This window comes from Berghia stephanieae, chromosome 4 (genome assembly GCF_034508935.2).
Source record: "Berghia stephanieae isolate SIO BIC M18660-M18661 chromosome 4, UCSD_Bste_1.3, whole genome shotgun sequence".
Taxonomy (NCBI): Eukaryota; Metazoa; Mollusca; class Gastropoda; order Nudibranchia; family Aeolidiidae; genus Berghia; species Berghia stephanieae.
In genome coordinates, this window is record NC_088363.1 from 4,472,233 (window position 1) to 4,490,321 (window position 18,089).

Consider the following 18,089-nt stretch of genomic DNA (forward strand, 5'->3'; position numbering starts at 1 on the left):
CCCGGACTGGGTTTGGTTTGGTTGTCAGCCAACCCTTTGCATGCATGCCTAAGGCAGACAGACAGGAGGAGGTTGACATCTTGATGGCCTGTGTGTGTGTGTGTGTGTGTATGTGTATGTGTGTATGTGTGTGTGCGTGTGTGTATGTGTATGTGTGTGTGTATGTGTGTGTCTGTGTGTGTGTCTGTCTGTGTGTGTGTGTGTGTGTGTGTGTCAGGCAGGGTAGATTTAAACAAGAGATGCATCACCCATCATGTATTATTACAATTATTATTAGACATCAAAACCACTCAAACATCACGAATTATTTGTATTGCAACTCTCAAATGTACCCCCCCCCCTTCCCCCCTCCCCCTATTTCCATCCCATTTTATCATTCTTTAGCCTCAAATACAGTGGGTACTATCACATATAACCCCCCCCCCCCTCCCCAATGTTGTCCCCTATTATCATTCTTTAGCCTCAAACACAGTGAGCTTTTTAAAATTGAGATTATATATAGCGCAATATCCACTACATGTGCTCAAAGCGCTTTACAAAGGGTCCCTGACAAACAGCAACACGTAATACGTAGACAGAGACACCATGCCTGTTAGGCGATACTACAGGTTTCTTTTTTTTCTGACAAAGACAACGCTGTTAACGGCCAGGTACTCATTTTACACATGAGTACGGTGAGAGACCTTGAGTAAAGAGCCTTTTCCAAGGACTTGACTACGCACCGAGCGATGCTCAAACCCATGACCTTCCAATCCGAAAGCGAGTTTCATACCACAAGACCACGTAGTCCCCTTGTATCATTCTTTAGCCTCTAACGCGTACTATCACACACACACACACACACACACATATATATATATATATATATATATATATATATATATATATATATATATATATATATATATATATATATATGAGTGTTGGTGGGTACTCGTAGGTACGAAAGTGCTCGATAATGATGGTTAGAGCTAATATAAAATATAAATTGTCACTCACATTATATATGGCCAAGACGTACATTTCTGTTGCTTTCATCCACGGCTTCAGTTTTTTTAAAGTTAATGGTAGGAATTAGGTCGAATAAGTCGTATTCGAAAGCATTTAGGTCTTTGTGGGGAGGTGGGTAGTTTGCTGTGTTGAATCCGAAATTTTCTTTTGATGTTGGGTCGTCATTTTCCTCTTTTTTTTCGAAGTGGAACACCTTCCATCTCAGGCGTCTCAGGAAGTGTTCCATTTTGTTTAATAGCTCTTTAAGGTAAGTGTATTTGTTTGGGTTGTATGCCGACTGAAGACGTGGACGAAAGCCACAGAAATGTACTTCTTGGCCATATATAATGTGAGTGACAATTTATACTTTATATATATATATATATATATATATATATATATATACCTCACCTTACCTCACCTCATTCTCCTAATCCGAGAGATGGTTGTATGGGATCTGTCCTTCTTCATGACTCTTGGACTGTCCATCCTCGTCCATTCCTTTACAGACATTGTCCATATAGCATTTTGAGGTCCTCTCCTTCTCGCTGCCTCATTCCAGTGTCTCATGGAAACTTTTTGCTTCTTTATCATTATTATATTTATTTTAATTTTATTTATTCATTTTTTGTTTGGTTTTGTTGTTTATTTTAAGTTTTTTTGTTTTTTATTTCAACTTGCTCTTCCAGGGCCAGGTTTGGCATACGTATCTTTATTATCTGATCTGATCTCCCCCTCCCTTACCCAAAAAAAAAAACCCCAAAAAAAACAACAACAAAAAACCCACACATATTTATAATAAAATAAAACCTTCTCCCATCATTTTTCTTAATTTCTTTGGACTTCTCTATCTATCTAGACCTTTTATCTCTGCTATCGCTGATTCAATCAAGCACCTGCCATTGCCCCCATTGCTTGACGAATCGCGTGACATTGTGATAAAGATACTTGAAAGAAAGAATTATTAATGATAAGATTTAAACACTAGAGGTCGTTGGGAACGGTTGATGGAATTGTAGGTGTCGAATAACATTGTATTGCATATGCATTTTAACTAGTTGATTGCCACATTTCGGAAAGGCGCGTATCTCAAAATTTAGCCAGAAAACTCGTTTTAAAAATATTAATCATTGAATGACAAAAATGGCAAAAAAAACCCTCAAACCTGGGACCTCACTAGGTCTTCTTTTACGTCCCAGGTTTGAGAGATTTTTGCCAAGATGAGGGTCATTTAAATGGATCGATATTTGAAGGACGAGTTTTCTGGCCAAATTTTTCAATACGTGTTTTTCCAGAGTACATCAGTTAACTGGTTCAAAAGCCTGGGTGGTGACATGGCATGCATCACATGCTTGCTATGCATTTGGCAGTTTGGGTTTAGATTGAATCAATGCTAGGATGCAGATGTGTGAAGGTTATTATACTTTACGCTGCAATGGGTTTTTAGCCTTTAAAAAAATAATTCATATATGATTTTATCTAAGTTTTTTTTTTAAATTTCGATTATATGTATTTGAATACAAATCACATCACAACAATTTATCTCTGGTTCACTTCATTTTGTTGTTTTTTTTTGTTTTTCTTTTATTTTTTGTTTTGTTTTGTTTTGTTTTGTTTTTTCAGGGGGGGGGGGGGGGGGGTTGTGGTTTCTAGATATCTTTGGAATTGCAAGGCTTTTTTAAACTTCCTGTTTTTAATTTTGTTTAGTTTTATTTTATTTTAATATTTTGTTGGGGTTTTTTTTATTTTTGTTTTTGTTTTTCTGTTTTTGGTGGGCATGGGGGATGGGGGAGATCGGGTAGTTTGTTGTTTTGTTTTTGTTGGGTTTTTTTTTTTTTTGGGGGGGGGGGGGGGAAGGAGAGGTTGGGGAGCTGGTTATCTGTTTTGTTTCTCTTCAAATTTTAAAAATACTGTTAATCGTCCATTCGTATTAGAGTGGAAATCGACAAAACCGTGGCCCAATAATAAAGGCTCTCACTCTAAGATCAGAATGTCTTGATGAAGTTGATTCCAGTGTGCAGTCGAGATTTTGTTTTGGACATCTAGCAGTAATTGGGTTGCTGGATCTATTATACTTAGCAAAAAGTACTTTACGATAGAGCTTCCTATTCAAAGGGTAGCATGCAATAACTATTGTCTCAATTTAAGCTACAGAAGCCGGGTTTAACTCCAGCTCCGTTGGTCTACTGGCTCTGAAGGACTACTTTTTATGTGGTTATAAAAGATACAGACCTTAAAATGGCCTTGCAACTTTTAAAGATATTTAATTGTCAGGCGTTGACATGATTGAAAATCAAAGAAATTATTTCGATTGGTCATTCATGTGAGCTTGAGAGAGTTTATAAAAAATTGAGCTTTATATAGCGCAATATCCACTCAATGTGCTCAAGGCGCTTTAAAAGGGGTCTCTAGTAAACAGCAACATTAAACATTAACATGGAGGACGGGACATGCCGCCAGGCAATATTACAATTTTTCGGACAAAGACAACGCTGTTAATGGCCAGGTACTCATTTTACACCTGAGTACGGTGAGAGAATGTGAGTAAAGAGCCTTTTCCAAGGACTCAACTATGCGCCGAGTGCGAGGCTCGAACCCAGAACCTTCCGATCCTAAAGCGAATGTCATACCACAAGACCACATAGCCGCACAAACAAGCCATTTATCTTTAACTTCAGTCCTTTTTGTCTGTGTGTGTCCTCAGATTTTGGAAAAGTTCCCAGGCATATGGAAGACCATGATGGATGAGAACACGCAGGCCAGTGTGGGATGGAGCAGCAAAATGGCCACTCTGGTCTACTGCCTGATGTACCAGCACACGGGGTTCCCCGATCTCTACGATCCTATCCTGGAGCTCATCAAAGTAAGTATAATGAACTGAGATAGACATAGTTTGACATGTTGCTTTATTGAGCTCCTGAACTGGACTGACTAAAAACTAGAGTAGAAGTGAGAACCGGAAGTAGGCATTCTGGCGCCAGGAAGTAGATAACCATAATAATAGGAAGAAGAAGTGATTCAATACAGAAAAGGTAAAGGGAATATTCTAATGTGATATATATATACTTTTCTACTGCATGACAGTAAGTAGGGTTGTTTCTTTATCATATTATTGCATTGTATTGGTGGCACCATTTTGTCGTTAGTATCATCAATATCATCATCATCATCATCAATATCATCATCATCATCATCATCATTATCATCATCATCATCGTCATCAACATCATCATCATTATCATCATCATCATCATCATCATCATCATCATCATCATCATCATCATCGTCGTCACCATCATCATCAACATCATCATCATTATCATCATCATCATCATCATCATCAATATCATCATCATCATCATCATCAATATCATCATCATCATCAATATCATCATCAATATCATCATCATCATCGTCGTCATCATCGACATCATCTTTTGCATCAGCAAAGCTACCATATTTGTTGGAGTTTTTTTTAATCTCATCATTTGGGCCATATACAAAATGTCTTAAGTTTTTGTTGACAGAGAGTAAAGTCTATACAATTTATAATGACTTACTGTAGGCTACTCTAATGTCATTTGCAAGATGACGTGAGATCAAACTTTTATACAATTTAATGCTGACATTGGTATTGAGAAACAAATTCCATCTGAGTGGGGTTCCTGACCTCCCATAGTGGGCAGGGGGGGGGGGGCACTTACTGTGTCTTCTATCCCCCTATATCTGTTTTCCAACTTGCTTTCTTTGTCTTGAAATGAGATTACTTGGCTTTGTCCTGCCCTGGCCGGATACCCTAACTGGGAGTGAAAAAGCCAAAAGTATTGTCAAAGTTTTGGTAGATGGTATTTTTTCCCTTGTAAAGCATCTCTCTGTTATGCACTGTATTGTGCTTTGTTTACATGTTATAAATTATTTGTAAACATTTGAGTGTGTTCTTCTTAGTGGGAACTTGTGCTTATCGTCAGGATGAGTCATTTAGGTGGTCTCAAACGAAGTACTTTGATGGTGTGTTCTTGGAATCTACATTTGCTTCCTATTTGAACCAATTCTCCTTTGTCTTACCTTTTCTTGGGTGTTTTAACTGTAATTCTAGAACTTTTTACCATCCCATTTTTTAAGAATTCCTTTTTGCTGGTGCTGATATGACCTTAATGTGTTGCAAGCGCCGTAAAACTCTTAAAAACATAAAAACAAAAACAAATTCCATCAAACTGGATTTAACACAAAAATTAATTTCCACTTTTTTTTTTAATATACAGTAAAAATTTGGTTGTTCAAAAATGATCTTGTGTTGGTAAACTTGGAATTTTAAAATTTATTTTTTTATTTTCTTCTCTACTCTTATTTTCAACACAGCCCTTCCCCAAACCACAAGAAGACCAAATGAGGGCAGAACTGAGGTGTGCCCAGTGGTCGTCTCAGGTTAGCTCCTCATCCAGAGCACAACAGTCCTCGAAAAATGACTGCCCTGCAGGCAGCAGTGGCAGTTGCAACAGTAGCCAACCACTGGTGTCCTTCATGCCTGTCGCCAACTTGGAGAAACTGGAGCCCGGCAAAACCGGCTTGGACAATCTGGGGAACACGTGTTATATGAATAGTGTTATCCAGGCTCTTTACATGTGTGATGAGTGAGTCTTTTAAGTTGATATATATTAAAGATAGGAAGTATAAAAGAGCTTGGAATTCAGTGGTCTTTGAAATTCTTTATCTGTAACAAATGTTATAATGATTATTATGATAATAATAATAATAATAATAATAATAATAATAATAATAATAATAATAATAATAATAATAATAATAATATAATAATAATAATAATAATAATAATAATAATAATAATAATAATAATAATAATAATAATAATAATAGTAATAATAATGATAATAATAGTAATAATAATAATAATAATAATAATAATAATAATAATAGTAATAATAATGATAATAATAGTAATAATAATAATAATAATAATATATAAATGATAATGATGATAATAATAATAATAAATAATAATAATAATAATAATAATAATAATAATAATAATAATAATAATAATAATAATAATAATAATAATAATAATAATAATAATAATAATATAATAATAATAATAATAATAATAATAATAATAATAATAATAATAATAATAATAATAATAATAATAATAATAATAATAATATAATAATAATAATAATAATAATAGGTGGCATTTGTATAGCACATTTTCAAAATTGTATTATGCTCAATTCATATCTTGATTATGCTCAATGCCGTTTAGGGCACCATACACTCAGCTAAAACTGGATCCCGTTTCACTTATTTTAATTCGATAACTTTAGTAGTTTATAGATTTTTCTAAGGGAGGCAACTCAATTATAATAGTTGAATTGAAATAATCATAGATGAGTTGCATCCCTTTATTTTTTTGATTTAGTGTTTTAAGTTATTTTTAAAAGATTGTCAAATTCCATAACCCAAAATCTATATCTACACTGTTGAAAAAAAAAAAGAAGAAGAAGAAGAAGGAAGTAAGATTTAGGCTTATGGGTGTTAAAATTTGATTTGTATAATTCCAAGTTATATTTGTCAACAACTATTAAGTTGATAATTTCTATTCAGAGTTTGATGTTGTCACTGATTTTGTCCCTCAGTTGTGTTGTCCAAAACAGTTAACACTATTAAGAGGACAACTCTTATGTAAACAATATTTATAAAGGCTGGATGGATTGGACAGCGTGGCTCAGCTGTACGGTCTTTTGCTTCATACCCGAAAGGTACCCAGTTCGACTACCCGCCGCACTTTGTAGCCTTGAGCAAGTCACCTAGCCTAGCTTTCTTTATGCCGCTGATGCTTGGGGCTATTCCACTCTTCCCTTGGAATAGATACTAAAGACAAATTTCTCCTTAGGGATGGATAAAGGAAAGATTTTTTTGCTTTTTGTTAACAAAACTCTAAAATATAACAACCCCCAACTTTGAGATACCAGTCCTGGATGTATGAGTTTTTGTAATTATTATCCAGTCACTATTAAAGGGACTGAACTCAGTCACAAAAGCATTCACTCATAAATAATATTTTTTCTTATTCCCATTCCAGATTCCGAAGAGAGGTTTTGTCAAAGCCTCCGACTGTGGAGGAAAGCCTGCTCGTCAAATTCCAATACATCTTTGCATCACTTAGCTTGTCAAATGTGAGTTATCAGATTGTCAAAATCTGTTTTTATACATTTTAAAAAAAGATAATATTGTTGGAGGAAAGCAACCCAGAATAATTTAATCGAATAATACAAAACCCAAACAATGAAAATGGGGAGCCCGATAGCTCAGCTGGTAGAGCACTCGCTTCACATGCAAGGGGACTGAGTTCAATCCTTGGTGAAGTCAAGATATTTTTCTGACCCCCCCCCCCCCCCCCCCCCCCCTTTCCACCCAGCATTGATTGGGTAGCTGGTTCTGTTAGATCTGATGGAAAGTGGGGTAAACTCCAGCTCTATGGGCCTTATGGTTCTGAAGGATGAACAAAAAGAAAGTTACAATTATGGGACAACGTGGCTCAGCAGTATGGTCTTTGCTTCGTACCCGAAAGGTAACGAGTTCGATCACCTGCTGCTGCGCTGTGCGATGCACTGCATCTGGCACTTGAGTTATTCCAGTCTTCCCTTGGAATAGACACTAGAATAAATTTCGCCTATAGAATGAATAAAGGGATTTTTTATTTTTTTAAATTTTAATTTTAAAGAAAGACGTGTTATGGTAAGGAGGGTTGATTGCCAACCAATCAAATCGTGGTAAATTTCAAATTAATGGAATTCGGCATTCTGATTGGTTATATAAAATACAGACAGTTGACCTTCTCTGCCACATTTTTTGAGAAGACTTTATGCATTCCAACTTGGGCTATAAATGTATCTGGCCCTGTTATTTATAAGTATAATTACCACAAATTATAGGAGATATTAGAATTAGCTATATTACAAGTTATACCAAGGAATTATTGATGGCATTGCAGTATGTCAGACAGAAAACCTAACCACAAATCCAAAAATCTGCACCGGTCATAGAGAATGGTACCAATTTTCCACTTCTGATTTATTTCCTTCTTGCTCTTGCTTCCAGCGACCTTCTATATCTCCCACCAAGTTCATGGCTGCTTCAAGACCTCCATGGTTTGCCCCAGGACACCAGCAGGATTGCTCCGAGTTCCTCAAGTATTTGATGGACCAACTCCACGAAAACGACAAGCTGGGCCAATTGAAGAAGAGCCATTCGTCCAATTCCATCTCCTCTCATGGAAGTGTCAGGCTTGGTCATGCAGGGAGCACAGGCATCCCAGAGACGGACGACGGGTGTCTCCTTACCAGCGTTAAAATGAGATTGCAAGACGAATGCTGCAGCAGCTCCACCGATTCCGCCTGCTCCTCCGACAAGGAGACGACCGAAAACCCGCCTTCCTTTGTCGAGAAAATTCTCAGAGGCAAAGTTCAAACCAGCCTTCAGTGCCTTGCGTGTAAGACGCAGTCCAAAAGGGTAGAGACGTTTTCAGATATTCCCCTGGCTTTCCCAAACAGCTCATCCTTCTCCTCCTCATCCTGCTCCTCCTCCACCTTGAAATCCCCTGGTAAAGCAACCCATCCCCAACAGCAGCCTACATTAGTTGGAGGAAGCGGAGATCCAACACCCACAGTGGACAAGGAATCTTCTTCCACTTCAGCAGAGACTAAAACTGCCAACAACTCTGCTGCCACAGCGACTCAAATCAACCAATCAAATAATGCAAACCCACACAACGAACACGCCGACAACAACTCCAACTCCAACAGCTGCCTGAGTTTGAACGATTTAATCGAATACTACTTAAAACCGGAAACACTGAACGGTGACAACCAATACCATTGTGACACTTGTGGCAAACTCCAAGACGGGGAAAGACAAATCAACATCATCGAGTCCCCTTCATACCTCATCCTGACTCTGCTGAGGTTTTCCTATGACATCAAGTTACAGTCCAGGACCAAGATCTTCCAGGAGGTTCATTATCCGAGGACTTTGTCCATCCCCGTTACAGGGACACAGCCGTCTTCATCTCTGATGAGATCGGTTTACTCTAGAGAGTGTAGTGTATCCAGCAGCCATCATTCTAGATCCAACAGCCTGACCAACGTCATCTCCTTGAAGGACCCCAAACAAGAAGAAAAAGCAGAAAAAATTCTAAACATGGCCAGCGCCAAGCATAAAGACAAGCTTCAGTCGATAACCGATCACTGCGATCTTTATGGACTGTCTGCTGTGGTTGTGCATTCTGGGAACTCATCCGACTGCGGACACTACTATTGCTATGCCAGGCACTCTCACATGGGCCAGCCTGACCCAAACCAGTTGAAGAAAATCAACTTGGAAGGTGATAGTTCAAAGGTTAATCTGGATGACCTTGACCTCCTCCCAGACCAGTGGTACAATTTCAACGACAGCCGAATCACAAAGACGAGTTATGAGTCTTTCAGGTAAATTTGAAATTATGTTGGGGTTTTTTTTTGTTAGCATTGCTATTTGTGATAATAATAATGGACATTTTAGAGTACAATGTACAATATAGCAATGGCTGAGAAAACCCGGAAAGATGCGCAAATTTCGTAGATTGAGTTATGTATGCAGTGGTGTAGAATAGACCACATCTTTCTGATCATTTACCACTTTAAATTTTCTTTCTATGTCTTATTAGAACCCAAGTTATGAATTTTTTTCTGAATAACATTTTTTGCTTTGGGAAACACTTTATCTTCAATTTTGGCTCATATCTCAAATCGAAGCTTGTCGCATCTTCCCAGGTTTTCTCAGCCAGCCTCACATATTCTTCAAAGGTAGGTGTCTTTTTATATCGATTTTTTATTTTGCCGCTATGTGGTCTATTGGTTTGACGCTCATCTTTGGATTGAAAGGTTCAAGGTTCGAGTCCCACTCTGAGCGCTGCATAGTTGAGTCCTTGGAAAAGGCTCTTTATTCATACTCTCTCACCAAGAGATGAAGTGAGTAGAAAAGTGCCAGAAGACAATAGAGAATAAAATTTTATTTTCTCTTGTCTTCTGGCACTTTTCTACTCACTTCATCTCTTGTTGTTACCAACATAAGTGCCTGCTCCACCCACTTTTCTGAATTAGAAATACTCTCTCACCGTACTCTGGTGTAAAATAAGTACTTGGCATTGTCTCTGTCTAAATAAATTGTAATGTCGCTTTACAGGCATTTTGTCTAATACTACATGTTAATTGTTGCTGTTGGCTAAGGGACTTGTAAAGTGTTTTGTTGTATAACAGGTATTATGTCTTGTCCTACATGTTAATTATTTCTCTTGGCTACGGATTCCTTGTAAAGTGATTTGAGCATGTTTAGTTGATATTGCACTATCTAAATGCTCAAATTTTGTTGTTTTTTTTTTTTTTGTTTTTTTGTTTTTTTGCTTTTTGGGGTTATTTTTTATTAATTAAAAGAAATAAAAAATAAAGAGATATCCTTTATATTGCTATTATTTTTTTTTTCTCCAGTAATCTGACCAAAAGGTTCTCAACTGACACAGCATACGTCCTCATCTACCGTAAACTAGATCTTTTTGGTCACTCGGTGAGCCCCGAATCTCCCCTGAGAGCAGACTTGAGGGACGCCATCACCAAGGACAATGTCAAATATCTACAAGTAAGACGACGTCAATTTAAAAAGTTTTGTTAATATTTGTGGGTTTGATTTGTTCTTTTATGGGATCTTTTTGGGTTGGTTTATTTATTTTTTTTAGGGGTGGGGGGGGGGGGGGGGGGTTAGGGAGTTAATGATAATAATAATAATAAATCTTTATTGTCCTAAAAAAAGTCGCAATTTGTCATTTGGTTACACATTTATAACAATACAATATTGACATAGACACACTCACACAGATGCACACTAGTAACATAGTAGTCATCGAAAAAAAATGGCATCAACAACAACAACATCATCATCATCATTATCTTCATCATCATCATCATCATCACAACAACCTTCCTATTATTTTCGTTACAATCCTTCACTTTCACCATTCCCCTATAACACCAGCATCATCTTCATCATACTCCATATTATATTATTTCCTGTAAAGTTCTGTACTGTGCATATCATGTTTTATCAGCAGGCTTGCGTTTTGTATGTGCTTTCCTTTCTTAGGATTTTGACAACTGCAATTTTCTTTCTTGTCAATGGAATTTGATATCATTGTATTTATTTATTTAGTATTTTGAGTGATTGATGTTAGGGGACTGTTAAGCGCTTTGAGCTTGTTAAGATACTGGGTAAAGGCTATAGAAAAATTATTATTATTATTATTATTATTATTATTATTATTATTATTATTATTATTATTATTATTATTTATTATTATTATTATTATTATTATTATTATTATTATTATTATTATTATTATTATTATTATTATTATTATTATTATTATTATTATTATTTTACTATTATTATTATTATTATTATTATTATTATTATTATTATTATTATTATTATTATTATTTTATTTTTTATTATTATTATTATTATTATTATTTTTACTATTATTTTTTATTATTATTTTTTTATTATTATTATTATTATTATTATTATTATTATTATTATTATTATTATTATTATTATTATTATTATTATTATTATTATTATTATTATTATTATTATTTTTATTATTCATGAGCACAGATTACTCTACTCGACCAAAGTTTTGATAAGTTCCCTAGCTATAGGTAGTCATTCATTTTTGTTTAAAAAGCTCAAGTTTTAAGATATGATTCATGACATCTAGATTGACCTGGCTTGGTCTCAAAAAAGGTCGTCACAGTTGGTCGTGTACTATGTTATGGATATTGATCTGAGACTTTTGAACTTTGAACTTTGTCTTCCCCAGGAGCAAGAATTGGAGGCTAAAATGAGAGAAGAGAGACAGAGGAGGAGGTCGTCGTCGGTCGGATCTGAGTCTCTGAAGAACTGGAAGGACGATAAGGATGACGACGATATGTCTGGGGGTGGGGGTGGCCATTGTGGTGGTCCGATGGGGGGTGGTGGGGGCATGGATAGCTTAGGGCCAAGGTTTGTGTTCTAGTGTGGTGCAATCGGCTAGTTAGAGAGAATACTAAGAATTCTACAGATTTATACCAATATATTTAAGCCATTGCCTCAACAAGATATCTGGTTAAGAAATGAAAGAGCAGGCACCGGTGTAAGATAAAGAACTGAACAATTGTGTATGAAAGGTGCCAGACAAAGCAAGAATGAAAAATACAAGAAAAAAAAACATCTCAAAAAATCAGTCGACTGCTAATCAGAAGGTCTTAGGTTCGATCCCCAGTCGAGGTTGACTGATTTTTTTGGGATGTTTTCTATTTTTTTCTTATATTTTTCTTTCTTGCTTTGTCTGGCACCTTTATTCATACACACTTGTTCAGTTCAAAATATCTGGGTGGGATTCCCAACCTAACATAGTGGGCAGGGAGGTACTTGCTGTGTCTTCTACTTCTATCCCCCTGGATCTGTTTTCCAATTGATTTCTGTCTTTGTCTTGGAATAAGATTACTTGGTTTTGTCCTGACCCTTGCCGGAGTTCTTGGTTGGGAGGGAAACAGTCAAATGTTTAGTTAGTTTTGGGAGATGATATTTTTTTTTTCCTTGTAAATCATCTCTCTGTTTTGTTCTGTTATATATATTTTATTTTTTTTTAACATTTGATCTGTAAACATTTGAGTGTATTCCTCTCAGTGGGACCTTATGCTGGTGTCTGGGTGAGACTTTTAGGTGATCTCAAACTAAGTACATTGATAGCGTGTTCTTGGAATCTACATTTGAACCGATTCCCCTTTGTCTTACTTTTTCCTCAAGTCCTTTTTATTGTACATCAAAAATCTTTTCACTATCCAATTTTCTTCCTTTTTTTACTGGCGCTGATATGACCTAATTGTGTTGCAAGCGCGCAAAACCCTTTAAAACAAACAAAAACATCATCAGGGTAAACAGCATATGATGTTTGTTATGGCATATGTCGTTTAAGAGCATACAAATACAAAACATTTGCTTGATAAAAATTATTTGTTCCCAGTTCCCCTATGTCTTACTCTCTCTCTTGGGTGCTTTAATTGTAATTCTAGAACTTTCGACTATCCCATTTTCTTCCTTTTTACTGGCGCTGATATGACCTAAATGTGTTGCAAGCGCCGTAAAACCCTTAAAAACAAAAACAAACAACAAACACTATTAAAATAAACATGGACAGCCATATTGCGGGAGTACCCAAACCTTTGTGTGGGGCATAACTTAGTGTTAATTGCAAGTTATATTATAGTGATCAAGGAACTGAAATAAGTGTCAATTGCATTCCCTCTCTATTGGATGAGTTGTAAATTATTATTATTATATGAGATGAAATTATGTTTAACGTCGAGCGCAGTGAGCTGGACTTGTTTTATCTTTTAAGAAAATATGCTGTATATATAGAAATATTGTATATAATGTTAACACTTAATTTATTACAATGTACATTATATTACAGAGATACTACATAGTGTCATTTCAATGTATTGTATATGATATATAGATAGATATTATAACAACATAATTTGAAGGTAGAATATTATAAAATGATGTATAACCCAATCCTAGTAACCAGAGTGTATAAAATAATCATCATAATATTATATATTATAATTACTGGGTGGGGTTCCTGACCTCCCATAGTGGGCACAGAGGCACTTACTGTGTCTTCTATCCATCCCCTATATCTGTTTTCCAACATGCTTTCTGTCTTTGTCTTGAAATGAGATTAATTGGTTTTGTCCAGGCCCTGGCCGGATACCCTCGTTGGGAAGGAAACAGTCAAATGTATAGTTAGAGTTTTGGGAAATGATATTTTTTTCCTTTTAAATCATCTCTCTGTTATGCACTGTATATTGTTTTGTTTACATATTATATATGATTTGTAAACATTTGAGTGTATTCCTCTTAGTGGCTGGGTGGGGTTCCTGTCCTCCCATAGTGGGCAGGGAGGTACTTACTATGTCTTCTTCCCCGCTATATCTGTTTTCCAATTGCTTCTGTCTTTGTCTTGGAATGAGATTACTTGGTTTTGTCCTGACCCTGGCCGGAGTCTTTGACTGGAAGGGAAACAGTCGAATGTATAGTTATAGTTTTGGGAGATGATATTTTTTTCCTTGTAAATCATCACTCTGTTATATACTGTTATTTTTTATTTTTTTATTCTTAACATATGATTTGTAAACATTTGAGTGTATTCTTCTTAGTGGGGACTTGTACTGGTGTCTGGGTGAGACTTTAGGTGATCTCAAACTAAGTACACTGATAGTGTGCTCTTGGAATCTACATCTGTTCCCTATTTGAACCATTTCCCTTTGTCTACTTTTTCCTCAAGTCCTTTTAATTGTACCCTTAGGATGTTTTTACTCTCCAATTTTCTTCCTTTTTGCTGGCGCTGATATGACCTAAATGTGTTGCAAGCGCCGTAAAACCCTTAAAAACACAAAAAACACTCCTCTTGGTGGGGAGCCTGTGCTTGTGTCTGGATGAGACTTTAAGGTGATCTCAGACTAAGTATTTTGATAATATGCTCTTGGAATCCACATCTGTTTCCAATTTGAACCAGTTCCCCTTCGTCTTACCTTTTCCTAGATGCTTTAATTGTAATTCTAGAACTTTTTACTATCCCATTTTCTTCCTTTTTACTGGCGTTGATATAACCTAAATGTGTTGCAAGCGCCGTAAAACCCTTAAAAACAAAAACAAAACAAAAAAAAAACTATTATAATGACACACTTAGTCCCTGTGTCACGTGACCACTGGATAGGTTTAAGCCTTCGTTTATTTGATAGAGCTCTCGTTTCCAATGCAAAGGGACTGAATTCAATCCAGGATGAAGTTTAGATTTTTTTCTGACCCCCCCTGCTGTCCACCCAGCAGTGATTGGGTAGCTGGGTCTGTTTGGTCTATTGGAAAGTACTTTATGATAAACTATCGTCCTATCCATAAGGTATAAATAGAAAGTAATTACGACTGTCCTTTTAACGCTATTGGCCTAGTGGCTCTGAAGGACTACTTTTACTGGCTAAGGGAAAAGTCGAAACAACCAAAGTCAACCGTCTACAAAAAAAAAGAGTAAAAACAGCTTCCCAATTAAGTAATACTGTGTGGACAAGGACGGGGGGAGGGAGTCGGGGGGAAAAATCTCGACTAGACCCGGGATCGATCTCGTCCCCTTTGCGTGTGAAGCGAGTGCTCTACCAACTGAACTCCATTCCTTTGCTAGAGATTATCATAATTGACATTCATGAAATGGACCTTCTATTGTTATTTTTTGTTTGTGTTTTTGTTATTATTATTATTATTATTATTATTATTATTATTATTATTATTATTATTATTATTATTAGCAAAGTGGCGTTTTTATGCACCTCTGTTGTAGGTGTACAAAAACGCACCGTTTTTATGCACCTCCATTGGCGGTGATGGTTAATTAATGAAAATGAAAATGTTGCTGCATACGTCCATGAGGTTTAAATAGTTTTAGATTGTAGTTTAGCACGCTGTTTAGTGATTACCGATGTACGTTTATACAATGATAATAAATTTAAGAATAATAATAATAATAATAATTTAAAAAATCAAAGGTAAAAAGAAACATGGCACACAAATACTGATCTCAAATAAATAAATAATTTTAGAAAATTAAAATCGAAGTTTTTTTTAAACATGATAAAAAGTTTTTTTTAAAAAAACAAAAAAAAAAAAAGAAAGAAAAAAAAACAAACAACAATGATATCTTTCTTATTAAAGTAAATCTTTTTTTAATGTCTGCAATGGGAATCGAACCCAGTACTTTCAAGAGCCATCTGACTGTTTTTATCAGATTTAATAAGGTCTTTCTAAAACATTATTTTACCTTCAATACAACTTCTATTTTCTCGTTTTATATTTCAATTTTTAGATTATTATTATTGTTTTTATATAAATTTATTTACAAAAAGATCCTACAGATGTCAATATAACTTTCGCCATGTCCAAATACAGAAACACAATATCGCTGATGAAATTGGGTGGGATGCGCATGCGTGATGGAGGTGTATAAAAACGATCCGTTAAGATACAACGGAGGTGCGTAAAAACACTACGATGACCAAATCATCCATGTTACCATATGACTTGTTACATCATTTTGACAGCGCGCATAGAGGGCAATGAAAATGTGATAGGACAGGATAACATGTCTCTTGGTTGCTATCATAAAATGTCATCGACTCATCACTTGGAATACTTCACAAATTATGTCACCCATCATCCCAAATTAACAGTATTATGTTGAGATCAACACATGTAATGGTAGCACGTCTGACCGGTAATCAGAAGGTCTGAGGTTCGATCCCCAGTCGAGGTCGACTGATTATTTGGGATGGTTTTTTTTTCTTCTGTTTTTTTTGTTTCTTGCTTTGTCTGGCACCTTTAATACACACTTGTTCAGTTCTTTACCTGATAACGGTGCCTGCTCCTTAATTTCTTAATTTCATAGCCCACTAGCCTACTTGTCTTTTACAAAAAATGTGGATGTGTTACTCATAGCAGCTGTTGTTGCTTCTCCGTTGATGGTTTGTGTCTGTGGTGTTTGAATTAGTAATTTAAAACAGCCGTGAAGTGGATGGAATTCCCCTTTAGAAAGTTACGGGGGGGGGGGGGGGGGGGGGCCTTGGGCCATGGGAAATGGGAGGTAACTCTTGTCATCTCTTCGTTTTCACCTCTTTTGTTAGTAAATAAAAATAAATAAAATAAAATTTAACATAAAATTTCCCTTTATTCATCCAATAGGGGAATTTTTTTCTCCAGGGTCTATTCCAAGGGAAGACTGGAATGACCAGGCATCAGTCGCAGTGCAGTGCCGCATACGTATTGAGCTAGGGCGAAGTGACTTGCTCAAGGTCACACAGCACAGCAGCAGTGGGTGATAGAACTGGGTACCTTCAGGGTACGACGCAAAGATCGTACCCTCCCATAGTGGGCAGGGGGTACTTACTGTGTCTTCTATCCCCCTTATATCTGTTTTCCAACATGCTTTCTGTCTTTGTCATGAAATGAGATTACTTGGTTTTGTCCTGGCCCTGGCCGGAGTCCTAGCTGGGAGGGAAACAGTCAAACTTTTTTGGGAGATGATATTTTTTTCATTGTAAATCATCTCTCTGTTATGTATTATTATATTTGTTATTTTGAATGTATAATGAAAGCATTTGATGTATTCCTCTTTGTTGGATTTTGTGCTTGTGTCCGGATGAGACTTATAGCTGATCTCAAACTAAGTACATTGGTGGTATGCTCTTGGAATCTACATCTGATCCCTATTTGTTCCCAGTCCCCCTATGTCTTACTTTTTCTGGGGTGCTTTAATTGTATTTCTAGAACTTGTTATTATCCCATTTTCTTCATTTTTACTGGCGCTGATATGACCTTAATGCGTTCCAAGCATCGTAAAACCATTAAAAACAAAACAATGTACATAGATAGTTGAATAAAGGAACCTCATCTTTTCTCATCATTTTAAAATGAATTTATATCCATATCCGTCTTCCTTTTTGTTTTTTGTCTCTCTCTCTCTCTCTCTCTCTCTCTCTCTCTCTCTCTCTCTCTCTCTCTCTCTCTCTCTCTCTCTCTCTCTCTCTCTCTCTCTCTCTCTTCTCTCTCTCTTCTCTCTCTCTCTTCTCTCTCTCTCTCTCTCTCTCTCTCTCTCTCTCTCTCTCTCTCTCTCTCTCTCTCTCTCTCTCTCTCTCTCTCTCTCTCTCTCTCTCTCTCTCTCTCTCTCTCTCTCTCTCTCTCTCAATCTTTTTTTTTAAATCTTTTTATTTACTTTTTATCCCGACATGATACAAGATTGAAAAGGTGATGACCATAAAACACAGTACTTAATATTATCATGTTTGTAAATAGTATATTGTATTATGACTTGTAAATATGACGAGACATATCGTATTGTCGTAAAGGGACACTTGTAAATGTGATGAGACGTATAGGGAATGAGATTAGCGGAAGAGTAG

General features: G+C 36.1%; 1 protein-coding gene across 6 annotated transcripts in view; it reads left to right on the plus strand.

Moving 5' to 3' along the window:
- LOC144969918 (ubiquitin carboxyl-terminal hydrolase 38-like) overlaps window positions 1-14,815 on the plus strand; it is a 167,444-nt gene extending 152,629 nt beyond the window's left edge. For all 6 annotated transcript variants that reach the window (XM_078908988.1, XM_078908985.1, XM_078908987.1 and 3 more), the window contains 6 exons: window positions 3,695-3,853; window positions 5,350-5,621; window positions 7,091-7,184; window positions 8,110-9,494; window positions 10,533-10,680; window positions 11,921-14,815. In XM_078908988.1, the coding sequence (XP_078765114.1) occupies window positions 3,695-3,853; window positions 5,350-5,621; window positions 7,091-7,184; window positions 8,110-9,494; window positions 10,533-10,680; window positions 11,921-12,115 (2,253 nt within the window). In that variant the 3' untranslated portion in view covers window positions 12,116-14,815. The remainder of the gene's footprint in view (window positions 1-3,694; window positions 3,854-5,349; window positions 5,622-7,090; window positions 7,185-8,109; window positions 9,495-10,532; window positions 10,681-11,920) is intronic.
- The last annotated feature ends 3,274 nt before the right edge of the window (window positions 14,816-18,089 follow it).